Raw genomic sequence first — 27,950 nt, 5'->3', positions numbered from 1 at the left:
CTACCGATCCAGGACAAGCAGTGGCTTCCCCCATGTCTTTCTCAATAACAAACTATGGACTTTTCCTCCAGGAACTTGTCCAAACCTTCCATAAAACCAGCTACGCTATCCGCTCTTACCACATCCTCTGGCAACGCGTTTCAAAGATTAACTATTCTGAGTGAAAAAAAATTTCCTTCTATTGGTTTTAAGAGTATTTCCCTGTAACTTCATCGAGTGTCCTCTAGTCTTTATAATTTTTGACAGAGTGAAAAATCGATCCACTTGTACCCCAAACTTGATTATGTTGAGCGTTGGATGTTATACGTTAGTGTCTGATACTTTCCTAAAGAAGAAGGTACATAAACAAACTGAACAGACATGGGTATAACAAGAATTCACTGTCAGAGAATACAATGAAAGAAGTTAGCTTAGCAGGGTTTTAAAAAAGGTTTGGATAATTTCCTAAAATAAAAGCCTATAAGATGGACTAGGAAAAATCTACTGCTTATCGCTAGGATAAGTGGCATAAAACTTGTTTTACTCTTTGGAATCTTGCCAGGTACTGGGTTGGCCACTGTTGGAAGCAGGATACTGGGCTTGAAGGACCTTCGCTCTTTCCCAATGTGGCAACTCCTATGATATTAGGTCAAAATGCAGGTGCCCTAAATTTTCCAAAAGTACATGTACATGGAGCAAAGCTGAAATATTCTAGTAAGCATCACATCAGCCCACATAAACACGTTACCTATTACAGTGGTACCTTGGTTTACGAGCATAATTCATTTCAGAAGCATGCTCGTAAACCAAAATACTCGTATATCAAAGCGAGTTTCCCCTCACCAAGGCCAGCGGTGCTGCTCCCCCCCCCCAAGAACTGGCATTGCTCTCCCCGCTCATGAAGGCCCCCCCATGTGATCCACCATCCCCCCGCTCGTTTTGCCCCCCCCCCCCGATCTGGCAACCGCCCCCCAACTCGCGTCACACACCCTCCCCGCCGCAATCCGGCATCCCCCAGGCATCCACTCGATCACATTTCTTCCCCCACGTTTGGCACTGGCACCAACGCACAGGACATGCCGGTGCCCGAAGATCTGCCTCCTTCGCGCTGGGCCTTGAGCATCTGCACATGCTCAAGGCCTTCGGGTTCCCATTCTCTCCGAGATTCTCAGATCTCCGAGAATCTTGGAGAGAACGGGAATCCGAAAGCCTTGAGCATGCGCAGATGCTCAAGGTCCAGCGCGAAGGAGGCAGATCTTCGGGCACCGGCATGTCCTGTGCGCTGGTGCCGGTGCCAAACGGGGGTAAGAAATGTGATCGGGTGGGTGGGTGGAGGCCTGGGGAATGCCGGATCACGACGGGGAGAGGGTGCAATGCGAGCGGAGGGTGCCGGATCGCGGGGGGGGGGGGGGGGGCGCTTGTAAATCGAGGCACGCTTGGTTTCCGAGGCACCGATTTTGCGAATGTTTTGCTCGTCTTGCAAAACACTCGCAAACCGAGGTACCACTGTACTTCCAAATGCTGACACGTACAGAACATCCACAATTATCGTCTAATCACTCAAACTACAGGGGGCAATAAAAACAAGCAATGGAGTACAGGGGAGATGGAAGGCTGGGGAAAGAAAAGTGGGAGTGGGGCGAGAAAAAGAGGAAATGGAAGATAGATGGGATGCAGAACTGAAAACATGCCCTGGGCACATGAAAATTACTTAGAACTTTGTTCAAAATTCAGAATTCTGTTGGATCTGAAATGGATACAGTAACATACCCCCTCTTTTACTAAGGTGTGCTATGCTTTTTAGTGCATGGTAAATATTAGCGAGCACTAATCACGCGCTAAACACTAACATGTTATCCTATGGACGCGTTAGAGGTTAGCACACACATTGATTTAGCGAGCACTATAACGCTTAGCACACCTTTGAAAAAGAGGGCCATAGTCTGCCCTATAATTATACACATTACAATTTCATGATTAAATTAAACTGTCTTTTTTCTTTGTTATTTCTAGGCTTTAGAAGTCTGACCGGTACCGTCCTTAGGTTCCAACTACTGGAGCTGCCGTTGAAGCTCACTCCAACCTATCCAAACCATCTCATCATTTGCTGGATTCAGACTGTGAAAGTCTGCCCTGCACCTAATATCATCGCCAACCTTGAAATAAAAAGTCTGGTCCTATACACTGATTAGATACATTCAAAACAGCAGCATCTAAACTTCAGCTACATACCTGGGAAGAAAAAAAAAACCATTTTCACAAGATTATTTTTGGTGCACAACTGCTGAATTCTTTTTAACTAAGCAGTTCATTTACATGAATTCCAGTCCATCATGCAACAAGAGACAGAATGCTTTGTATCTCGCTGAGATCCCTCCTAACCCCTGCCCCAAAGGTCTCATCAAATCGAGCAGCGTTGAGAATACTGCATTAGCATAAATTATTTGACATTTCTAAAGCAATATCCTTAATTGCATGAAATAAATTTAGCGAGAAAAGGCCCTGCCACCTGAACTCAGACTCAGTGTGGCAATCAACCAATAAGCAGATTAAGAGGGGGGGGGGGGGGGGGGCGTTAAGATGCAGTATAAGATGGGCTTCTAGTGCACCTTAACTTCACACAAGAGTGACTAACCTGTGGTAGCTAACAGGTTAGTCACTCATGTTGTATATGAATATCACTGCTTGCATGTAGTGTTATTCACACTGCTCCTGGGATGCTTCATAAAGGAGCAAGACAAAACTGTCGATGCTCCCCATCGCAGCCCCCCCCGCCCCTCCCAATGTCCCCATCCATTTCCCTTTGTTCTGAAGAGCCTCCCCTCTTGATACTCTCCATATGCAAAGACCGTCTCTTGATCTCCCCTTGCCCCAAAGACTCCTCCATCCGCAAAAAACATCCACCAAGGCCTACCTTTAGTAATCCCTTGTATCTTGTGGGATTGGAGTGCAAGAGCAACCTGCCCCTTGGTAGTCTCAAGGTACTACCACTAGCAATGAAGCTGCAGTATGAGGGTTGTTAGGCCCCCCTTAGTAGTACTATGAAGCTATGGCCCAGTGCTCCTGGGAGCCTTGCTTGTGGTATTTTTCCATAAAATAATATGGTTTCCAGTGTTCATCTTAAGCTGTTTTATTTAAGTACATATGAATTACCATACTGGGACAGACCAAAGGTCTATCAAGTCCAGCATCCTGTTTCCAACAGTGGCCAACCCAGGTCCCAAGTACCAGGCAGAAACCCAAAGAGTAGTAACATGCCTAAGCTGAGATTGTGATGTCAAAATGCTTCATTCCACCAATACCTACGAGCCAGCCTCATCAGTGATGTCACAATGGCTTGATTATTCTATACTTGACTCACATAAGAACATGAGAATTGCCATTCTGGGACAAACCACAGGTCTATCAAGCCCAGTATCCTGTTTCCAAAAGTAGCCAACCCAGGTCCCAAGTACCAGGCAGAAACCCAAAGAGTAGCAACATTCCAGAGCTGAGCTTGTGATGTCATAATGCCTCATTCCACCAATGCCTACGAGCCAGCCTCATCAGTGATGTCACAATGGCTTGATTATTCCATACTTGACTCACATAAGAACATAAGAATTGCCATACTGGGACAGATCAAAGGTCCATCAAGCCCAGTATCCTGTTTCCAACAGTGGCCAACTCGGGTCCCAAGTACCTAGCTAGATGCCGTGCTGCTTATCCTAGGAATAAGCTTATGCTTATGCTGCTTATCCTAGTAATAAGCAGTGGATTTTCCCAAGCCATCTCAATAATAGCCTATGGACTTCTCTTTTAGGAAATTATCTACACCAGGGGTGTCCAACCTATGGCTCGAGGGCCGCATGTAGCCCTGTGAAGTATTTTGTGCGGCCCCGGGCAAGGGCGATGCGGTGTTTTCCTCCGCTGCCCCTGGGTGTTTACCGTCTTGCCGGCTCCCTCCTCTGTCTTGCTGCAGTGTTTGCACATTTGTGCAGCCCCAGAAACATTTTTTTTCGGCCAATGCAGTCCAGGGAAGCCAAAAGGTTGGACACCCCTGATCTACACCTTTTTTAAACCCCGCTAAGCTAAATGATTTCACCACATTTTCCGGCAACAAATTCCAGAATTTAATAATAATAATACCGTAGGACCGTGAAGTTCTATGTGGTTTACAATGATTAAAAGATGTTACAAATTAAGTAGAATCAACAAGGTTAGAAGCTAGTTATTAACAGCGCTAGAGATCAGTTATTGTGGAGTAGGATTGTACAGGTTAGTTGCCTAAATACTTCAGGAACAGATATGTTTTTAGGTGTTTCCTAAATTCCCCATAAGTAGTAGGTGTGAGCAATTGTTCCAGATCTTTGCCCCATAATGCCGCTTGATGTGAGAGATGTTGATGGTGTTTTTTTAATTTACATCCTTTAACCGGTGGGGAAACAAAATTCGAGTGTGAGCTTCTCTTATGTCTGTTGTTTGAGAAAGAGAAGAGATCAGTTATATATTTAGGGGCTAAACCGAATAGTGCCTTAAAGCAAAAGCATCCGAATTTAAACTTCACGCGTGCCTCCATTGGTAGCCAATGTAGAAGTCGGTAGGAAGGTGTTACATGATCGAACTTCTTCAACCCAAAAATTATCTTGACTGCCGCATTTTGCACCAATTGTAATCGCCACATATTCTTCTGGGAAATTGCCAGGTAGGTGATATTGCAATAATCTAATTGACTCAGTATAAGGGATTGTACTAGGATTCTAAATGATGAAACATCGAAATATGCTCTAATGGACCGAAGCTTCCAGAGAGTAAAAAAACCCTTTCTAACTAAGGAGTCCTGGTCTTTCATGGTTAGACTGTGGTCCAATGTTACACCCAATATCTTCATAGTGGGTTGGATGGGATAACTGCGTTTACTGATGCACAGTGATGTTTTAGTGTCAAGTGGGTGTGGCGAAGCTACAAAATATTTTGTTTTTTCTGAGTTAAGCTTCAGTTTGAATTCAGTCATCCATTGCTCCATCGAGTTTAGTACTTCTGTTGCCTTAGGAGTGACTTCCGAGAGAGAGTTAGCGAATGGGATAATAATTGTAAAGTCGTCTGCGTAACTAAATAATTTTATCCCAAGCTGGGTTAGTTGTGCACCTAATGACGACATGTAGACATTGAAAAGCAGTGGGGATAATGGTGACTCTTGTGGAACACCAGATGGATTACTCCAGGTATCAGAGAGATCATAATTAAAACGTACTTGATATGTGCGGGACATATGGAAACCTCAAAACCAGTCTAACACTTCTTCTCTGATACCAATTGCATCTAAGCATTGTAACAGTTTCCCATGGTCCACTAAGTCAAAGGCAGAGCTCATATCAAATTGCATGACCAGGGCATTAAGGCCCTTACTAAACAGGAACCGTAAACTACCCAAGATAGCTGCAATTACTGTCTCAGTGCTGAACAAAGGTCTGAAGCCAGACTGAGTTTCACGTAGAAGGGAGAACTGATCAATGTATTCCATCAATTGGGCATGTACTAATCCTTCCATGATTTTTACAATAAAAGGGATGGATGCTTATTGGTCTCTAGTTGGTTACTAATGCTGAAGATTCTTTATGATTCTTTGGAATTGGGGTTATTATGATATGACCGTTATTAGTGAGGAATTTTCCATTTTTTAAGTTATCGGTTAAATAATTCAGCAAAGATAGTTTAAAGTTTAATAGAGCTGCTTTCATAATTTCTGGGGGACATGGGTCCAAAGCACAGTATGATTTAGAAAGAAATTACAAGTATTCCGGATACTTTACACATTGGAGAAACTGGGTCTCTTTTCCCTGGAGAAGAGGAGACTTAGAGGGGACATGATTGAGACCTATAAGATCATGAAGGGCATAGAGAGAGTAGAGAGGGACAGATTCTTCAAACTTTCAAAAAATAAAAGAACAAGAGGGCATTCGGAAAAGTTAAAAGGGGACAGATTCAAAACGAATGCTAGGAAGATCTTCTTTACCCAACGTGTGGTAGACACCTGGAATGCGCTTCCACAGAGCATAATAGGGCAGAGTACGGTACTGGGGTTCAAGAAAGGATTGGACAATTTCCTGCTGGAAAAGGGGATAGAGGGGTATAGATAGAGGATTACTGCTCAGGTCCTGGACCCGTTGGGCCGCCGCGTGAGCGGACTGCTGGGCACGATGGGCCTCAGGTCTGACCCAACGGAGGCATTGCTTATATTCTTATGGGAGAGGAGGAAATAGTGGATGCTGCGGATGGACCATTTGGCCTTTATCTGCCATCATGTTTCTAGGTTTCTATAACCATAAAGCTCTATGACATCACAATGCAGGTGCAAAGAGCCTTAGCCTATAGGAAGAGGAGATGCAAATGTTAAGAACCTTAGCCAATGCACTTCCAGAGAGCGTAATAGGGCAGAGTACGGTACTGGGGTTCAAGAAAGGATTGGACAATTTCCTGCTGGAAAAGGGGATAGAGGGGTATAGACAAAGGATTACTGCACAGGTCCTGGACCTGTTGGGCTGCCGCGTGTGCAGACTGCTGGGCACGATGGACCTCAGGTTTGACCCAGCGGAGGCATTGCTTATGTTCTTAAATATTTTCTCTGGTTTGTTTTAAATCTTAGTTTCATTGCATGCCTCCTAGTCCTAGTATTTTTGGAAAGAGTAAACAAGCGATTCACATCTACTTTTTCCACTCCATTCAGTATTTTATAGACTTCTATGTATTTTGCATACTCTGCATCTCATTACCCTTTTATCTTGTGTTAATTGTGTTTAACATGCATTAGGGTAATATAATGCAGATTTATTGCCCTTTAACATGCATTAAAGGCCACTACCTACTTAAGCACTGAACATGCTTGCACAGAGTAAGAATCATTTTGGAATAGTTGTAGCATGGTAAGCAGCTCTTCATAGACCATGTTTTCTTGTTGTCTGTGATAAATTAAACACAAACCGTATGGGTAGAGTCCCCTGTGCATTACAGCCACCGCTTCAGGGATTCAAGAATTTACATACAGTGACACGGCTATTAGTCTGTGCAGCAGGGTTTTTCTTTACTTGGTGCAAAGATTCTGAAATGATTCAGCAAGAAAACTCAGCAATCCTCCTATATTTATCAGTGAATGTCTATGCATCAGGAAAAGCAGGACAACTTTGAATACCTCACCATCTAAGGCAGGGATCCCAAAGTCCCTCCTTGAGGGCCGCAATCCAGTCGGGTTTTCAGGATTTCCCCAATGAATATGCACTGAAAGCAGTGCATGCACATAGATCTCATGCATATTCATTGGGGAAATCCTGAAAACCCGACTGGATTGCGGCCCTCAAGGAGGGACTTTGAGACCCCTGATCTAAGATATGGTGAAATCCAAATAGTAATTTGTTTCACTGGTGATGTACTTGTCATGAAGCTGTAATGAGCATTACAATACATTGGCAACATTATATAACACTAGTGAGGTCATGTATAAATAGTAACATTTATGCACATCTAGAAGTCCAATGTTGGATTGGTAGCATGGAATTAGAGAATGACACGGTGATAAAATTAATCACTGTTCCTGTCCCCATGGATAACCATGGGAAACCATCTCATGTCATTCTTTAATCTCTATCTCAACCTAAGTCCTTCTACCCCAGCTTTCTTCAATGCAAGGCTTGAGGGTCAGAGGTTGTGCCCATTCATACTCTGATTCTTATGTGAGCCAAGTATAAAACAATGAAACCATTGTGACATCATTGATGAGGTTGGTTCTTAGGAATTGGTGGAATGAGGCATTATGACATCACAATATCTGCTCTAGATACCAGAGACTGTCATTCTTTAGTGTCTATCTAAACCTCAGTCCTTCTACACCAGCATTCTTCAATGCAAGGCTTGAGGGTCAATGGCTATGCCCATTCATACTCTGATTCTTTCCACTCTCCTTAAAGAATGACATGGAGGGAACGGTGATGAATGACATGGAGGGAACGGTGATGAATTTGGTCACCGTGTCATTCTCTACATGGAATGTTGATGCTACCTGGGATTCTGCCAGATCCTTGTGACCTGGATTGGCCACTGTTGGAAGCAGGATACTGGCTAGGTGGATCATTGGTCTGACCAAGTAGGGCTGTTCTTATGTTCAGTGAAAGCACATACAAGTATGTATATCCCTGGGGTGCAGATACTTAAAAGGGGAAATGCAGGGGCATGGCTTGGTATGTTCCCAGGTGTCAATTTGAAAACCGGGCACCAACAGGGTCAGGTGCATTTAAGCAGTCTACTAGATATCAGGGAGACACCTCTTCGATAAGAGCTGGGGAGGATGGGAGAGCATGTGTGATTTTAAAGTCTAGAGGAGTGGAGTATGTTACTACTTGTTATTATGTACTGTGGGGAGAAGGGTTAGAGGGTAAGGGAGTGAAATATATATCTTTTTATCAGCTCCAATTTGATATATATATATTTTTTATATCTAAACTAAACTAAACCTTAAGTTTATATACCACATCCTCTCCACGGAAGTGGAGCTCGGCACGGTTTACAAGAACTTAAAATATAAGAAGAGAAAGGAAAAGGTTTACATGAGCTTATAAATAGAATGGAAGAGTAAGGGGGGAAATAGAATTACATGTTAGAGAAGAGCCAAGTTTTCAGTTGCTTGCGGAGTAGTTGGAGAGAGCCCAGGTTCCGCAATGGGATAGTAAGGTCGTTCCAGAGACCTGTGATTTTGAAGAGAAGAGATTTTCCCAGTTTACCTGCATAGAGAATACAGCGTAGAGAGGGGAAGGATAGTTTATATCTTTGGGCGGGTCTGGTGGAGTCAGGACTCGAGGAGTTACCTGTGTTTTGACATAGCCAGGAACCCACAATATTCAGGGAGTGCTGCTGCAGCCAGAAGAGCGCAATACACTCTTTTTACAGGATATTTTGTAAAGTCATTTCTCCCACTGTATTTGCCAGTGTCCTAGATGTTATACAAAAGACTTGAGTTCAGAACAGCCTTTCATAAAACCTGGAAGTCTTAATTCCCCTCTATCAGTAGCCTAACATAGGCTTTTTACACGTTACTTCCTTTGGCACTCTGATTCCGTTCCTTAGCTCTTTTTGCTTTCAAGGGAGATTGATCTTTTCCAAACAGCATGCTTGATGCAGTGAGTAATGTGATGTATGTTCCATATTGCACAGACGTAGCTTAGAGGGACAATTATATCATGGAGTTGGAAAATAGGCAGCAATTCCTAAGTCATGTGTATCAGGTCTATGGGATGCAACATTCATCGAGAGAAAACGGAGTTTCTCCACTATAGAAGGGCATTTCTCAACAAATTATAGCACTCAGAGGAAATTAAACTGTTAAAATGTTCAGATATTTCACAAAGGCAGCAGGCGTAAAAACAAAAAAGCTGCAAGACCAGAGAATTACATTGGTTTTGCAAGCCCTGAATAATTTGGGCCTATCTTTTTGATAAGTTGGAACATTATGTTCCTATAGGGCTTTTCAAATCTTTACAAATGGAGTTGTGGTATGTTTCACACGTAGATGAAGTGTGCCTAGAAAAGGGACAAAGCAGCACATGTTTACTGCTGATGAACCAAAAAATCTGAAATGGCCTCTCATATGAGGAAAGACTAAAAAGGTTAGAGCTCTTCAGTTTGGAAAAGAGATAGCTGAGGGGAGATATGATTGAAGTCTACAAGGTTTGAGTAGAGTAGAATGAGTACAAGTGGATCAATTTTTCACTCCATCAGAAATTACAAAGACTAGGGGACACTCGAAGTTACAGGGAAATACTTTTAAAACCAATAGAACATAAGAATTGCTGCTGCTGGGTCAGACCATGGTCCATCCCAGGGCCGCCATCAGGGCAGTACCACCAGTCCTGCATTCAGGGGCCCGGAGCTGACAGGGGGCCCGGGCTCCCCCAGGGTCCTAGGCCACAGTCTAGGGGGAGGGGCGGTCCGCCCCACGTAGACAGGACAGAGCTGGACGGGGGACCCGCGGAATTCAATACATCTCGAGCCGCGAGGCTCGTCTTCTGTTCCTGCCTGCCCTGCCGCTCACATATAGCCGATCGCAAGTGTTCCCCGATGTCAGTGCTGACGTCGGAGGGAGGGCTTAAGCAAAGCCTGCCCTCCGACGTCAGCGCTGACGTCGGAGAATACTTCCGGTCGGCTATTTGTGCGCGACAGGGCAGACAGGAAACAGAAGACAAGCCTCGCGGCTTGAGCTTCGTTTTGCTGAGAAAGTTGCAAAGATGGGCTGGGAGGCAAACGCGGAACACAAAAGGGGGGAGGGAGTGCGTTTTGGACCCAAGGCATGAACTTGGGAGAGAGGAAGGGAGGGAAAGAGATGCTGAGGTGGGGGAGGGAATGGGTTTTTGGACACAGAAGGCATGGACTTGGGAGAGAGGAAGGGAGGAAAAGAGAAGCTGAGGTGTGGGAGGGAATGGGTTTTAGGACACAGAAGGCATGGACTTGGGAGAGAGGAAGGGAGAGAAAGAGATGCTGAGGTGGGGGAGGGAATGGGTTTTTGGACACAGAAGGCATGGAATTGGGAGAGAGGAAGGGAGGGAAAGAGATGCTGAGGTGGGGGAGGGAATGAGTTTTTGGACACAGAAGGCATGGACTTGGGAGAGAGGAAGGGAGATTTCGTCCATCAGACGCTGCAGGACCAAGCGGAGACCGATGATGTAGAAGCTAAGTGGTTAACACTGAAATCAACCATACATGAAGCAACTAGCCGCTTCATAAAATCAGTAAATAAACAACAAAGAAACAATAAACCCCAATGGTTCACCGCGGAGATCTCGCACCTCATTAAGGAGAAGAAAAAAGCGTTTCTCTCCTACAAGCGCACGGAGAAAAGAGAGGCAAAAGTAGAATATAGGACCAGGTCTACAGCGGTCAAAATGGCAGTTAGGGAGGCAAAACTTCGAGTGGAAGAAATTCTGGCAAAAAACATTAAAAAGGGGGACAAATCCTTCTTCAGGTATATTAGTGACAGAAAAAGAACACAGGCGGGATAGTACGCCTTAGAAGACCGGACGGAAGTTACGTGGAAGCAGATTCCGATAAAGCCGGAATACTGAATGAATACTTCTGCTCAGTCTTCACCTGTGAGGCACCGGGACACGGTCCCCAGTTGAAGGCAACACAAAGCACAGAAGACCCGTTTCAGAATTTTGAGTTCACACCAGGAGAAGTTTACAGTGAACTGGCAAGACTCAAGGTGAACAAAGCCATGGGACCAGACAATTTGCACCCAAGAATGCTCAGAGAATTGAGCGATGTCCTGGCGAAACCGTTGGCTGAGCTATTCAATCTCTCCCTAAGTAAGGGGAAAGTTCCCCTGGACTGGAAATTAGCTAATGTCGTTCCTCTGCATAAAAAGGGTTGCAGGGCAGAGGCTGCGAATTATAGACCGGTGAGTCTCACATCAATAGTGTGCAAACTCATGGAAACACTAATTAAAAGCAAATTGGACACGATCTTGAATGAAGGGAATCTTCGGGATCCCAGTCAGCATGGATTCACCAAGGGTAGGTCCTGCCAATCCAATCTCATCAGCTTCTTTGACTGGGTAACAAGAAAGTTGGACTTGGGAGAGTCTTTGGACGTCGTGTACCTGGACTTCAGGAAAGATTTTGACAGTGTCCCACACCGCAGGCTGCTAAGCAAGATGGAATCGATGGGGTTAGGAGAGACACTAACTGCATGGGTCAATGATTGGCTGAGTGGCAGACTTCAGAGGGTGGTGGTTAATGGTACCCTCTCTAAAACATCGGAGGTGACCAGTGGAGTGCCGCAGGGCTCGGTCCTGGGTCCACTCCTTTTCAACATATTCATAGGGGATCTGACTCAAGGGCTTCAAGGTAAAATAACACTATTCGCTGATGACGCCAAACTATGTAATATAGTAAGTGAATGCAGTTTACAGAATTATATGGCGCAGGACCTGCTTACATTGGAAAGTTGGTCCTCAACCTGGCAGCTAGGCTTCAATGCTAAGAAATGTAAGGTCATGCACCTCGGAAGCGGAAATCCATGCAGGACGTACTTCTTGAACGGAGAAACTTTAACTAGGACTTCAGCAGAACGAGATTTAGGAGTAATCATCAGTGCAGACATGAAAACTGCCAATCAAGTGGAGAAGGCTTCATCTAAGGCAAGGCAGATATTGGGTTGTATCAATAGAAGTTTCGTCAGCCGAAAGCCTGAAGTCATAATGCCGTTGTGCAGGGCCATGGTGAGACCTCATCTGGAGTACTGTGTGCAATTCTGGAGGCCACATTACAGTAAAGATGTGCGCAGAATTGAATTGGTTCAACGGACGGCCACCAGGATGATCTCGGAGCTCAAGGGTCTCTCGTACGAAGAGAGACTGAACAAATTGCAGCTCTACACTCTTGAGGAACGTAGGAAGAGGGGAGACATGATCGAAACATTTAAGTACCTCACGGGACGTGTCGAAGTGGAAGATGATATTTTCTTTCTCAAGGGACCCTCGGCCACAAGAGGGCACCCACTCAAACTCAGGGGCGGAAAATTTCATGGCGACACCAGAAAGTATTTCTTCACAGAGAGAGTGGTTGATCATTGGAACAAGCTTCCAGTGCAGGTGATCGAGGCAGACAGCGTGCCAGACTTTAAGAAGAAATGGGATACCCATTTGGGATCCCTACGAGGGTCAAGTTAAGGAAATTGGGTCATTAGGGCATAGACAGGGGGTGGGTAAGCAGAGTGGGCAGACTTGATGGGCTGTAGCCCTTTTCTGCCGTCATCTTCTATGTTTCTATGAAGGGAGGGAAAGAGATGGTTGTGTACACAGGGAATAGAAGAAAGGAGAATTTTTGGTCATAGGGAGGGAGTGAGGTACAGATAGTGGCATACTAGGGTGGGGGGGGCGGTCTGCCCCGCCCCACCCCGGGTTTACGTCCCAAGGGGGTGCACAGCTGGCCACCCTCCAGTGTTCTCCCTAGGCCGGCAAACTGCGGCTCTTTAGCCACTTGAGTGCCACCGCCGCCATCGGGAACAGGCCGGCGCCAAGTTCTCCCTGCTTTTCCCTGTGGGGCCGGCCAACTCTCGCCACTCACGTCAATTCTGACGTCGGAGAGGACGTTCTGGGCCAGCCAATCGCTGCCTGGCTGGCCTAGAACGTCCTCTCCGACGTTAGAATTAACGTTGGGTGGCGAGAGTTGGTCGGCCCCTCGGGGAAGAGAAGCAGGGCGAACTCGGCGCCGGCCTGTTCCCGATGGCGGCAGTGGCAGTCTATTCCCCAGTGGCAGTGGCAGCATTTTCCCAATGGTGGTGGCATAGGGGAGGGCAGGGAGAAAGAAAGAAAGGGGGGACAGGAAGCCAGAAAGAAAGAAAGGGGGCAGGGTGAAACAAAGAAAAATGGGGCACGGAAAGAGAGAGAGAAAGACAGACATACAGAACGAAAGAGGGTGTGGAGAGAGAAAGAAGGGGGCAGGGTGAGAGAGAGAAAAAGTTTGGGGAGGGAATGAGGTCTGGAGGAGAGGAAGCATACAGGAGGCTGAAAGAAGGGAAGAAATATAAGAAATATTGGATGCACAGTCAGAAGAATAAAGTGCAACTAGAGACTGATGAAATTACCAAAGGTAGGAAAAATGGTTTTATTTTCAATTTAGTGATCAAAATGTGTCTGCTTTGAGAATTTTTATATGCTGTCTATATTTTGCACTATGGCCCCCTTTTACTAAACCGCAATAGCGTTTTTTAGCGCAGGGAGCCTATGAGCGTTGAGAGCAGCGTGGGGCATTCAGCGCAGCTCCCTGTGCTAAAAACCGCTATCGCGTTTTAGTAAAAAGGGAGGGGGAATATTTGTCTATTTTTGTATAGTTGTTACTGAGGTGACATTGCATAAAGTCATCTGCCTTGACCTCTTTGAAAACCCGCAGAATATAAATGATAATTAACATTTTCTCTGCGTACAGCGTGCTTTGTGTTTTTAAAATTTTATTGTTGGTAGATCATTTTGACTTGGCCACAAAGGTAAGGGGGAGGGAGGGAGGGGAACTGCTGAAAGACATCTAGTAATCCTTGAAGGCTTGACTGTGCAGGGAATTATTTTTGTAAAATCATATTTTGTTATGTGACTGGCATTATTTAGACTTTAATTTCTATGAATGAATAGAATGAAAATGATATAAATTACTTGCTTGTTTTTATGTGCGTGTGCTGAAGGAAAGTGGAGAGAGAGTGGGCTGAGGACGCTGAAGGGAAATGGGGAAGAGAGAATGGGGAGAAGACGCTGATTTATAAATTGACAATTGTACAGAATATTGTTTCTTTTTTATATTCATCCATAGCTGCATGTTAATGATGTGCTCATATGCACTTATTTATCATCATAACATATACATCATCATTAACATGCAGCTGTGGATGTATAAGGACAGGCTGAGGAGGATGGATGGGAAGGAAGGAAGGTGCACATATCAACATATCGTACATTTTTAACATGCATGATGCAGCTATAGGCAAGCAGAGGAGGATGGGATCATACAGATGTGTATGTTCAGATATGCGCTCAGATGTGTAGTTTTTTCTGATATATTTATTAAGCTTACAGTATTTATAAAAACACATTTAATACTTGTTACAAAAAATATTGTGCAATTGTGATCTACTTCTGGCCTACAAAGGTCAAAAGAAATCCTTAACTGAGATTTTACATTCAAAAGTGAATTATAGCTACTAGCACTATTATTTATTAGTTATTTATTATGCAGATGTTTGTTAGTTTGTTATTAGTTCAGTATTAGACATATGTTAGTTTAGAATAGATAGGTATAGATTAGTTTAGTTTAGGTAGGTTAGGGCCCTGCTGAAAGAGTCTACCTTGATGTGGTTGCAGGCTTACAAATCTTTTGGTCAAAGAGTGCGGGGACAGAGAAAAGTATGTGTTTATTCGGCCCATGGAAGAAGGGGTGGGTCGGGGGGGAAGGGGTGGGTGGGGGGCCCAATAGGATTGCTCAGTAAGGGGCCCAGAAATTTCTGATGGCGGCCCTGGTCCATCCTGCCCCGCAGTCCGCTCATGCAGCGGCCCTCAGGTCAAAGACCAGTGCTCTAAATGAGTCCAGGCTCACCTGCGTACATTCTAGTTTAGCAGGAACTTGTCCAACTTTGTCTTGAAACCCTGGAGGGTGTTTTCCCCTATAACAGACTCCGGAAGAGCGTTCCAGTTTTCCACCACTCTCTGGGTGAAGAAGAACTTCCTTACTTTTGTACGGAATCTATCCCCTTTCAACTTTAGAGAATGCCCTCTCATTCTCCCTACCTTGGAGAGGGTGAACAGTCTGTCTTTATCTAATAAGTCTATTTCCTTCAGTATTTTGAACGTTTTGATCAAGTCCCCTCTCAGTCTCCTCTTTTCAAGGGAGAAGAGGCCCAGTTTCTCCAATCTCTCATTTTACGGCAACTCCTCCAACTTCTAAACCATTTTAATCGCTCTTCTCTGGACCCTTTCGAGTAGTACCGTGTCCTTCTTCATGTACAGCGACCAGTGCTGCATTCAGTACTCCAGGTGAGGGCGTACCATGGCCCGGTACAGCAGCATGATAACCCTCTCTGATCTGTTTGTGATCCCCTTTTTAGAAACATAGAAACATAGAAAAAAGCGGCAGAAAAGGGCTATAGCCCACCAAGTCTGCCCATTCCAGGTTCCCCTCCCTCTGAATTTACTCCCTTAAAGATCCCACGTGAGTATCCCATTTTTTCTTAAAATCCGTCACGCTGCTGGCCGTTATCACCTGGAGTGGGAGTCTGTTCCAATGATCCACCACTCTTTCGGTGAAGAAGTACTTCCTGGAGTCGCCATGAAACTTCCCTCCCCTGATTTTCAGCGGATGCCCTCTGGTGGTCGAGGGTCCCACGAGCCCGAAGATATCATCTTCAGACTCGATGCGTCCCGTGATGTACTTATACGTTTCAATCATATCTCCCTGTTCTCTTCTTTCCTCAAGTGAGTACAGCCGCAATTTCTTTAGTCTTTCTTCATACGTGAGTTCCTTGAGCCCCATGACCATCCGGGTGGCCATTCTCTGAACCGACTCGATCCTCAGCACGTCCTTTCGGTAGTGTGGTCTCCAAAACTGAACACAGTACTCTAAGTGAGGCCTCACCATGGCTCTGTACAACGGCATCATAACTTCAGGTCTCCTGCTGACGAAACTTCTGCGGATACACCCCATCATTTGTCTTGCCCTGGAGGAAGCCTTCTCCACTTGAATGGCAACTTTCATGTCCTCGCTAATGATCACTCCTAGATCGCGTTCCTCCGTGGTCCTAACCAAGGTCTCACCATTTAGTACATAAGTTCTACGTGGGTTTCTCTTGCCCAAGTGCATTATCTTACATTTTTTAGCATTGAAGCCCAGCTGCCAAGTATTTGACCATTGCTCCAGTTAAGCTCTGGAAAACAATTGCCAGAGGTTGTGGTAAGAGCGGATATCGTAGCTGGTTTTAAGAAAGATTTGGACAATTTCCTGGAGGAATAGTCCATAGTCTGTTATTGAGAAAGACATAGAGGAAGCCATTGTTTGCCCTGGATCAGTAGCATGGAATGTTGCTACTCTTTCAGGGTTCCAGAATCTTTTGTTACTCTTTGGGATTCCAGAATCTTGATATTCTTTAGGATTCTGAATGGAATGTTGCTACTCTGGGCTTTGGTCAGGTATTAGGGACCTGGATTGGCCACCTTGAGAACAGGCTACTGGGCTTGACCAATATGGCTTTTCTTATGTGATCAGACTTACAGAATATGTACATTTCAAATAAAGCAAAGATGCAATTTCTTTGCATAGCATTTGGATAGAAGGTGGTAGGAAGAAATGGTAGGATGGTATCTAATGGTCCTACAGACGGTTTACTTGAGGGCTTTCTTTTTAAATCTGTTAAAATACTTTATTAAATGAAAATAAATTTATATGGGTCTTATTTCTGTGCTGCTGAAAAACATTTTTCTTCAGCTTCAGTAAGCAATATTTGGAACTGCACTTACGTAAACGGGAGTTTCTCATCATTTGGCTTGATACACCGGACGTAATGTGGCGTTGTTGCATTCAGGGTCTCCATAAGTAAATGTAACGAGTTACGGAACTGAAAAAAGAGAAAGAAGATAACCACACTTCTCATCTGGAAGCTCATGCGCTCCAGTCTCTCCATATTTCACATAATTGACAATCTATCAAAAAGGTAGTAACAAGAATAATTTTCCAGATTTTTTTTCCTTCCTCCTAGAAACCATCCACTGTTGCCTCCTTCTGTATCAAGTGAAGAGGTGTTTTTTTAATGCATTCGACACATATAAGTTTTTACATGTGGAAAATGGCTAGGTGAATACATATCTGCAAGTATGATTGCCAACAAAAAACATGCATACTTTCATATAGGCATATTTTACATACTTTGTGTGAATTAGAGAATGGCATGGGCACAAATTTTTCCCCGTCCCCACGGGAACTCATTTTCCTGTCTCATCCCAGTGAATTCTTTTCCTGTCCCTGCCCCATTCCTGGAAGGTCTGTCCTCATCTGCACAAGCCTCACTTTAAAATCATAAGTGTTTGGGCCTTGTGCGGTTAAGGTAAAGCATGCAGGAATAGGGAAGAGACAGTGACAGCAACAAAACTCATGGGGATGGGATGGGGAAATTGAGTTCCAACGGGGATGGGGACAAATTTATCCCCGTGTCATTCTCTACACGGCACCACTCTAGAAATCAAAATGTAGTAAAAGTGAGTCAAGAAAAGGATAAATCAAGCCATTGTGACATCACTGATGAGGTTGGCTCTTAGGCATTGGTGGAATGAGGCATTGTGATGTCACAATACCAGCTCTGATCTGGTTATCAGAGGCTGAAACTTTTCACACTTTATTTATTCAATTTTCTATGCTGTTCTCCCAAGTAGAGAATGACACAGGGACAATTTTTTCCCTGTCCCCGCGGGAACTCATTTTCCCATCCCGTCAAGTTCTTTTCCTGTCCCTGCCCCATTCCTACAAGCTCTGTCCTCGTCTGCACAAGCCTCAAACACTTTAAAATCATAAGTATTTGAGGCTTGTGCGATTAAGGTAGAGCTTACAGGAATGGGGGCAGGGACAGCAACAAAACTCGCGGGGACGGGATGGGGAAATTGAGTTCCTGCGGGGACAAATTTGTCCCCGTGTCATTTTCTAGTGTGAACCTAGATGCATCAGAACAGGTTTAAATTTATGATGAGGTGCCTGTGTGTCTATAATAAAACAGATAATAAACTCAAAAACCTGGTGGTTACCTATTAATTAAATCATACAAAAAAAACCACCAATATAGACCAAAATGACACTGAAGGTCTTTTTTTAACGGAACAAGCCTCAGATCATGGAGTTTTACCCATTCCAGGTTTTCTCAAAGAGACAAACAGATCTATTCTCTTACTCCTGTTTGCATCACCGGCTTGAACCCATCCTCCCAACCTTTAACTAAATTAATTAATTAATTTCTTTAATTTGTTAATCTTCTATTAAAATTCATCTAAGTAAAATCTCTCAATTCATATTAAACTACATCACTTAAATACTAGATACTAAAGAACCTCACAGCTCATTTCAGAACACAGAACCAACAGAAAAAAAAAATGTTTTTTTTACGTATCTTGGAAAAGTGCACTGGTGCTTTTAAGTGCTATATTGAAAAGTGCATTCGTGCTGTAAACTGCTTCAATTCATTTCTAGCTTTCATAGCTTAAAGGGCTTAGCTCCTGCCCTAAAGTAACCAAGGCCTGTGTTGGATGACCGAAAGTAATAAGCAACGGCCTTGGTTTCTTTAGAACAAGAGGACCCCATCAGAGAAAGGGCGGGACCGCCAGAAGAGGAAGCAGCGCAGACGTAGGGCTCAGAGAAGGGGCGGGACCGCCGTCAGAGGAAGCAGCAGGACAAGGGTAGGCAGCTTCTCCATGATGGGGGGGGTGGGGGTGCGGGTGCAAGTGCGAGTGCGAGCGGTCCTTCGGGGTGGTGGTGCGAGCGGTCCTGCGGGGGGTGAATCAGACGTCGGGGGGGGGGCATCAGGCTTTCAGGGTGGGGACAGGACTTCAAGGGGGAGAGGAGAGTTGGGCGGGCAGGCGAAAGGAGAGTCGGGACGGCCAGAGGAGAGTCGAGGCGGGCGAAAGGAGAGTCGGGGCGGGTAAAAGGAGAGTTGGGCGGCGAAGGGAGAGTCGTGGGCGGCATGCGCGGTATACGGGTGTGCGCGGTATATAAAAATTTCTTTACATAAATTACAGTTTCCCGCGCGCTATACTCGTGTGCGCATTTTACACGGGTGCGCGGTATATGAGTGAAAATACGGTAATTCCAGTAGAATTTCAGAGAAGGCTTGCAGCCTCTTTTACAATACATTGAAAAACAGAATGCAGGAAATCTGCAACTTACATGTGTAAATGCCGACACGAACAAAAGCTTCTATTTACAACTTATATGTTTAGATTCCAGGTACATCTGCCACTTTGCAAACCCTTTGCAAACCCACACCTACAGTATATTATCAGGGGTGTCCAAGTCCCTCCTCGAGGGCCGCAATCCAGTCGGGTGTTCAGGATTTTCCCAATGAATATGCATGAGATCTATTTGCATGCACTGCTTTCATTGTATGCTAATAGATCTCATGCATATTCATTGGGGAAATCCTGAAAACCCGACTGGATTGCGGCCCTCGAGGAGGGACTTGGACACCCCTGGTATATATGCTGCTACTTCAAAATAGAAATAAATAAGGTTTGCAGACTCTCATTGTTGAGGGGGAAATAAGCAACAGGGGATTGTGGAGCGTGCTCCCTTAATCTTTCCTGTAAAGAGCCAGCCAAAACAAGCACTTAAAAAAAAAAAAATACACATGCAAAAGATGCAGTTGTAAATTCAGATGCTGAAATACTGAGATAATAATAATAACTTTATTCTTGTATACCGCAATACCATGGAAGTTCAATGCGGTTAACAATAGAAGAGACTGTACATTTACAGCGATCATACATATTACAGTGTTGTTACATTTACAGAGATGTTACATAAATGGCAGTAATAAAAAGGCATATACTAAAGAAGAGACTGTACGTATACAGCGATGTTACATGTTATAGCGGTGATACATTTACAGAGATGTTAAATATGAGGCTATGAAAAGGCAGGGCAATTAGATAAGACAGAGATTGAGTAAGAGAGGCCATAGTGGCTTGGGAGGGGGGCGAAGTCAGTGGGAATGGAGGCATATCGAGGTCAGGAGGGTGCAGGGAAGGAGGGAAGGCAGCGTTAGCGGAATTTGTCGAAGAGGTAGGTTTTTAGTGACTTCCTAAACAGGTGGTAGGGCGGGGAGTTGGAGATGAGGGCGGTAAGGCAATTGTTCCATTTGCCCGCTTGGAATGCTAGGGTTCTATCAGTGAATCTCTTGTAGAGGCAGCCTTTTAGGGAGGGAGATATACACATACACACATAATCCCTTTCCGAAAAGGGGTCTAAATGTGCAGATTTTGGTTTTACTCAATCCATACCCCTTTCCTATTTACATGTAATGCAGATGTACTTGTGCGAATACCAGCTTTCTAAAATTTGCAATACATGTGTAAATTGTTACTAGGGCCTATGGGGACAATTCTATAACCAGGTGCCTCCACGTAGGCGCAGTGGGAGTCTAGTTTATAATCCAAATCAAAACAAAGGAAAACTCAAGTCAACTAAAAAAAAAAAAAAATCAAAATCCAAGTATGTAGAGAAACCAGACTTCCATAATATAACTGAATTATTCACAAGACCTCAAACACCCAAGGCGCTACTTGCACTTCTTTCGTGCCTTTATGGGGTGGTGCATTCATCGTTGGTCTTGATTCCAGGCGTAATAAGAATCGGTCAGTGCGATTATAATGAAGGCTGTTGTGTGAAACAGTTGAAAACAAGAACGCTGGAAGTAGCACAGCCCCTGAGGAAACTGAACAGTGAAACGGTTGGGTAACCGTCGGACAGAAGTTAAGTGCTCTTCTTGTACACTTTATCACACACAGTCGTGCACAATACAGCCTAGAATCATCATCTAATCTAATATAATAAAACGGTAAGCCGCGCATGCGCACTTCCTAAGCGTGGGTCCGTTTTCTGTGAGCTGTAGCTAGGAAGTGCGCATGCGCGGCTCACCTCCTGCCCTCTCCGTCGTCTCCCGGCTCCAGCGGCATCACAGTTTTCAAAGAGGCGCGGGATTGTTTCAACGCGGAACAACAAGCCGTTAAAGCTCCTGGCGCTGACTCCCGACAGTGGAGGAGAGGCAAGGTAGAAGAAGATTTCCGCCGCCCCCCCCTTCCCTTACCGCGGACCTGACTGGCGATTTAAGCAGCGTGTCCTGCAGTCTTCACACGCTGCTTCGGCCCCTTCTACTACCCTGATTTGCTCAGGACGTGCCAGAGTAAATCAGGCCAGTAGAAGGACCCGAAGCAGCATGTGAAGACTGGTGGACATGCAGCTTGAATTGCCATGTGTACTTGGACCCGCGGGAAGGGAAGGGAAGGGGGGGCCGCCGGCAAAGGACTCGGGCACCCGTTTGTAGTCGCGACTGTGGGAAGGGAAAGGGGGTAGAGGAAACAATAATGCTGCTGCACAGGGAACTGGTGTGGGGGGAGGGAAATGGAGGGGGAGGGAATGCTGCTTTGGACACACAGACAAAGGGAGGGAGACAGAAAGACAAGAAGAAAGACACAGGGGCAGGTGCACAGGGAACTGGTGTGGGGGGAGGGAAATGGAGGGGAAGGGAATGCTGCTTTGGACACACAGACAGAGGGAGGAAGGGAGACAGAAAGACAAGAAGAAAGACACAGGGGCAGGTGCACAGGGAACTGGTATGGGGGGAGGGAAATGGAGGGGGAGGGAATGCTGCTTTGGACAGACAGACAGAGGAAGGAAGGGAGACAGAAAGACAAGAAGAAAGACACAGGTGCAGGGAGATATACAGAAAGACAAACAGACAAAGGGGGCCAGGGACAGAGACAGACAGAAAGAAAGACAGCGGGAGTCGCGTCAGGAAGAGTGTGGGATGCCGCAGAGGGAACTTTTCCAATGGGTGCAACTGGGTGGCTGTCGGGAACCTCTGATCAGGGGCAGAGCAAGGTAACTGTATCATAGGGATAAGAAGGAGGAGGGGGGAGAAAAAGGAAGGGACGCCTACTGCTGGACAGGGGGAGAAGGAAAGAGGTGCTGATGGACAGGGGGGTGGGTGAAGAAAAAGGAACGGAGGCCTAATGTTGGACAGGGGGAGAAGGAAGGTGCTGCTGGACAGGGGGGAGCTAAAACGGGGGGAGCTAAAAAGGGAGAAGGGCTGCTTCTGCATAAGGAGAGCTGTGAAGGGGTGCTGGTGGGTACAGGGGAGGTAAAAGGAAGGGAAAATGGACAGGGGGAGCAGGCAAGGGGTGGTGATGGACAGCCAAGGAAAAAGAAAGACAGAAAGAAAGAAAGCGGCTAAAGAAAGAGAGAGAGAAAAATAAATAAAGAGAGACACACACACATATATTCTAGCACCCGTTAAGGTAACGGGCTATAAGACTAGTATATAATAAAACGCTAAGCACGCATGCGCACTTGCGCCGCGTGTTCCCTGATCTGTCGCGGCAGCAAGAGTGCGCATGCATGCCAGACAAGCTTCCCTGCTCTCCACCTCACAGTACGGAAGTTTTTTTAGATGCTGACGATCGTCTCCACAAGCCTGCTCCCAGCCAGCTGACGATCGCCTTCACAAGCTGGGACTGGGGCACAAAGAGCGCCTCCTTCCCCACCCCCCTCGGGACGAACCGAAAAACTGACCCCGCCGCCCGGGACCCGAGTCCTTTGCCACCCCACGCTTCCCTTCCTTTCCCGCGGACCCGGCTACGAACCTTCTGATTTCAGCATGTGCAGTAGTCTTTACACGCTGCTTCGGGCCCTTCTACTGCCCTGATTTGCTCTGCCGCATCTCTGATGATGTCATCAGGGACGTGCCAGAGTAAATCAAGGCAGTAGAAGGACCCGAAGCAGCGTGTGAAGACTGCTGCACACGCTGCTGGAATCACCAGCTTTGCGGGAAGGGAAAGGGAGGTAGAGGAAACGCAACGCTAATGCTGCTGCACAGGGCACCCGTTAATGTAACAAGGTTGCTTTCGGGAGGGGGTAGGGAGACAGAAGGGGGCCACGGAGAAACAGTCAGGCATGGAACAACAGATAAATACAGGTAGGCAGGGGGCCAGGGAGAAAGACAAAGAGACATTCAGAAAGAAAGACAGGGGGCCAGGGAGAGAGTCAGACATAAAGACAAACAGACAGGGGGCCAGAGAGACAACAGATAAATACAGGTAGGCAGGGGGGCCAGGGAGAAAGACAGAGAGACATACAGAAAGAAAGACAGGGGGCCAGGGAGACAGAATAAACACAGACAGGCAGTAGAGAAAGAGAGAAAGAAACCTCCCTCCCCAACCCCCCCTTCCCCCCGACAAACACTAGCCAAGGATAAAGAGAGAGAAAGAAAGAATGACAGACAGGGGGCCAGAGAGACAGACAGAAAGAAAGACAGACATACATCTATTCTAGCACCCGTTAATTTAACGGGCTTAAAGACTAGTAGATTAATAATTGCCTAAAAGACCAATGATGAATGCAGCACCCCAGTAATGGCACGAAAGCAGTGCGAGTAGCTCTTGAGTGTATGAGGTCTTGTGAATAATTCAGTTATATTATGGAAGTCTAGTTTCTCTACATATTTGGATTTAGTCTATTTTATAACCCATCCAGATTCAGTAACAGAATTCAGGGGGCGCCAAACATTAACACACACAGTTCTATTAGCCAGAGACCTGGCATAACTGCGGCAGAGATGCATGTACAGGTATATGTCCCCTTGCATTTACTTTACACATATATAAGTTACGTGTGACGTTGTAGATTAGCGCCTAGGCATCCTGCTAGCACCGTCGCAGGTAAATGCACACTTGAATGCATTGTTGGGTGCCATCGACCCATGTTCAAGTCCTAGCGACCTGATGAATTACAGATCTAAAATGAAAAAGGTTGTGTGCTAGTCCGGTAAGGTCTTCCAGTGTTATCCCCATGGTTGTTTTTAATGTGTCCAGCCATCTGACTAAAGGTCGCCCTCTTCGCCTAGACCCTTCGAGCTTCCCAAACATGATGTCCTTCTCCAATGATCTCTCTCTTCTGTCGGTGTGACCAAAATAAGACAGTCGTAACTTCATCATTTGGGCTTCAAGTGACAAAGCCTGTTTGATCTCTTCCAGAATTGATCTGTTAGTTCTTCTGGCAGTCCTCGGTATGCATAAAATCCTTCTAGAGCACCAAAGCTCAAATGAGTCAATCTTCTTTCTGTCTTGTTTCCATAGTGTTCAGCTTTCGCATCAGTAATTGACTACTGAGAAAATGAGTGAATGGACAAGCCTGATCTTCGTTTGGAGTATTATTTCCTTGCCTTTTAATACTTTGATGAGAGCATTCATTGAGGAGCAACCAAATGCCTTTCATACATGTATTTTTCCACACTCATATACACAAAAGAAGGTGTGACTATCTGTAATTTTTTAAACAGAAAGCTTGTGCAGTCTCTTTCTTTGAAAATCAGTGCAAAAACCATGACTCAATTATCCACGGATTGTATAACATCAGCACTGAAAATCGCCTACTAAATCAAGTTCCTCCTTACTTTCAAGGCCCTTTATTTACCCGACTTCTGTCTTCCATTATATACAGATAAACATGCACCTCATGTGCTATCCTATATAAACCTAGTTAGTCATATGATCATAAATAATAATAATAATTTATTTTTATATACCGCCTAACCAGCAGTTCATAGCAGTTTACACAATAGGTACTCAGCATACAATATAATAATAACATCATACATAATAAAATTCTAAGTAACTAATACAAGCATTAAAACTAATGAATAAAAAAAACACAATATAAACTAAAATAAGTATAGATAAAAAGATTAAAAGTACATTATAACTACATGATAATATGAAAATCAATAATGTATATTATATTGTTTAAATAAGTGGGTTTTAAGATCTTTTTCGAAACTGATAGTAAGTAAGAAATGGAAAAACAAGAAGATTCAAACATGAATTCATTAATCCTGCTTGGAATGCTAAGGTCCTATCCAAAAAATTTTTGTAACGACATGCATTTGCTGAAGGAAAATAAAACCAACCAGATCTATGAATATTTATCTTAGAAATAAAAAAACTAAAATGAGAAACAAGGTAAGCCGGTGCTAAGCCAAATAAAACTTTAAAACAAATGCATCCAAATTTAAATAACACTCTAGCCTCAAACGGTAGCCAGTGAAGCTTTTGATAATATACACTGATATGGTCTCACTGCTATTCTATATTCTCTGGAATTGCAGACAATTCATGGAATGTTTATCTCAGATGGGCAAAAGCATCCTTGTGCATTCTCGGCCAGCTTTGGACAGACCAGGGCATGATTTCTTGCGACACCTTACAGGAGGAATATGGTTTAGTAAACAGGTACGCCTATTACACACAACTCAGATTTACTCTACAGCAGTGGTTCCCAAACCTGTCCTGGGGGACCCCCAGCCAGTCAGGTTTTCAAGATATCCCTAATGAATATGCATGAGAGAGATTTGCATATAATGGAAGTGACAGGTATGCAAATCTCTCTCATGCATATTCATTAGGGATATCTTGAAAACCTGACTGGCTGGGGGTCCCACAGGACAGGTTTGGGAACCACTGCTCTACAGGAATGCATGCAAGATTTGGGTGAGACATTAGACCCGCGTGTGCGGATCGCCGGATTTGATGGACCTAGGGTCTGTTCCGGAGATGGCACTTCTTATGTTCTGATCTATGGATACAAAGTTTTAAAAATCTATTAAAAATTTCTATAGAAAAGAACATAAGAACATAAGAAGTTGCCTCCGCTGAGGCAGACCAGAGGTCCATCTCGCCCAGCGGTCCACTCTCGCGGCGGCCCATCAGGCCCACTGCCTGAACCGTGGTCTCTAACTAATTTTACCATTTACCTCTAATCCTATCCCTATAACCTTACCTCTACTCTTATCTGTACCCCTCAATCCCTTTGTCCTCCAGGTACCTGTCCAGACCTTCTTTGAAGCCCTGTAGCGTGCTTCTGCTTATCACATTCTCCGGTAGCGCGTTCCTTGTATCCACCACCCTCTGGGTGAAAAATAACTTCCTGGCATTTGTTCTAAACCTTTCCCCTCTCAATTTCACTGAGTGCCCCCTTGTACTTGAGGTTCCCCATAGTTTGAAAAATCTGTCCCTGTCCACTTTTTCTATGCCCTTCATGATCTTGAAGGTTTCTATCATGTCTCCTCTAAATCGTCGCTTTTCCAGCAAGAAAAGCCCCAGCTTTTTCAGACTATCAGTCTGGGCATAAAACTACCTAGGTGGTACTGTATACCTAAACCCTAAGCGCACTCCTCCTGAACTCCCCATCATACCAATCCTTCAGAAAATCTCTGAAGACCCACCTATTCGACAAGTTTATCGAACCCTAAGAAACCCATCCAGCCTACCTACAATCCCAACACGCATCTCCCCTACCTGTGCAGTCCCCCCTCCTCCCAAACCTACGCTGTAATCTCCCTGTTCTCTTCTCTTGTATCGATACCTGCGGTATCCACACTGTACTTCTACTTTACTGTATACCATCTTGAACTGAAAAGGTATGACGGGATATAAATAAAGTTATCATTATTATTAAACGATTGACTTTAATTTATAAGACTGTTAGTCCTTTGTGTCCTCTACAGAAGGAGATTTCTTTATCTTTGAAAATTATTTGCACACGTCGGGCTACCTCGTTCGCAATTATGGCCCCTACAATATGGAATTCCTTACCTCTTCATATTAGGGCAGAAAACAACTTAGATAAATTCAAGGAATATCTAAAGAACTACCTTTTCCAAGATGCGTTTAACTGTTAAATAGATTTGGTTTACAGCCAGAATCATTCTTTAATCTTTTCTCCCTAGCTTCCCCATTGTGGTTTACCTTTTTTGTATTCTTTACTTTTAATTTGTAGTTCTCCACATTTTCCTATTGTTTCTAGTTGGTTATGTATTGTTTTGTGAGTACCGTATTTTCGCGGATATAACGCGCGCGTTATACGTGATTTTACGTACCGCGCATACCCCTCGCGCGTTATATGCCTGAGCGCGGTATACAAAAGTTTTTAAACATAGTTCCCACCCCGCCCGACGCCCGATTCACCCCCCCAGCAGGACCGCTCGCACCCCCACCCCGAACGACCGCTCGCACGCGCTCCCACCCGCACCCGCATCCACGATCGGAGCAAGAGGGAGCCCAAGCCCTCTTGCCCGGCCGACTCCCCGACGTCCGATACATCCCCCCCCGGCAGGACCACTCGCACCCTCACCCCGAAGGACCGCCGACTCCCCAACAATATCGGGCCAGGAGGGAGCCCAAACCCTCCTGGCCACGGCGACCCCCTAACCCCACCCCGCACTACATTACGGGCAGGAGGGATCCCAGGCCCTCCTGCCCTCGACGCAAACCCCCTCCCCCCAACGACCGCCCCCCCCCCCAAGAACCTCCGCCCGTCCCCCAGCCGACCCGCGACCCCCCTGGCCGACCCCCACGACACCCCCACCCGCCTTCCCCGTACTTTGTGTAGTTGGGCCAGAAGGGAGCCCAAACCCTCCTGGCCACGGCGACCCCCTAACCCCACCCCGCACTACATTACGGGCAGGAGGGATCCCAGGCCCTCCTGCCCTCGACGCAAACCCCCCTCCCTCCAACGACCGCCCCCCCCCCCAAGAACCTCCGACCGACCCGCGACCCCCCTGGCCGACCCCCCCACCCCCCTTCCCCGTACCTTTGGAAGTTGGCCGGACAGACGGGAGCCAAACCCGCCTGTCCGGCAGGCAGCCAACGAAGGAATGAGGCC

At 45.5% G+C, this 27,950-nt stretch overlaps 1 protein-coding gene across 2 annotated transcripts in view; it reads right to left on the bottom strand.

Moving 5' to 3' along the window:
• Nucleotides 1-27,950, bottom strand: part of MYO5B (myosin VB) — a 690,137-nt gene that overhangs the window by 180,777 nt on the left and 481,410 nt on the right. For both annotated transcript variants that reach the window (XM_033934618.1, XM_033934625.1), the window contains exon 16: nt 16,997-17,094. In XM_033934618.1, the coding sequence (XP_033790509.1) occupies nt 16,997-17,094 (98 nt within the window). The remainder of the gene's footprint in view (nt 1-16,996; nt 17,095-27,950) is intronic.

The sequence above is a fragment of the Geotrypetes seraphini genome, chromosome 1 (genome assembly GCF_902459505.1).
Source record: "Geotrypetes seraphini chromosome 1, aGeoSer1.1, whole genome shotgun sequence".
Lineage (NCBI taxonomy): Eukaryota > Metazoa > Chordata > Amphibia > Gymnophiona > Dermophiidae > Geotrypetes > Geotrypetes seraphini.
This window is presented reverse-complemented; position numbering and strand designations above follow the sequence as displayed.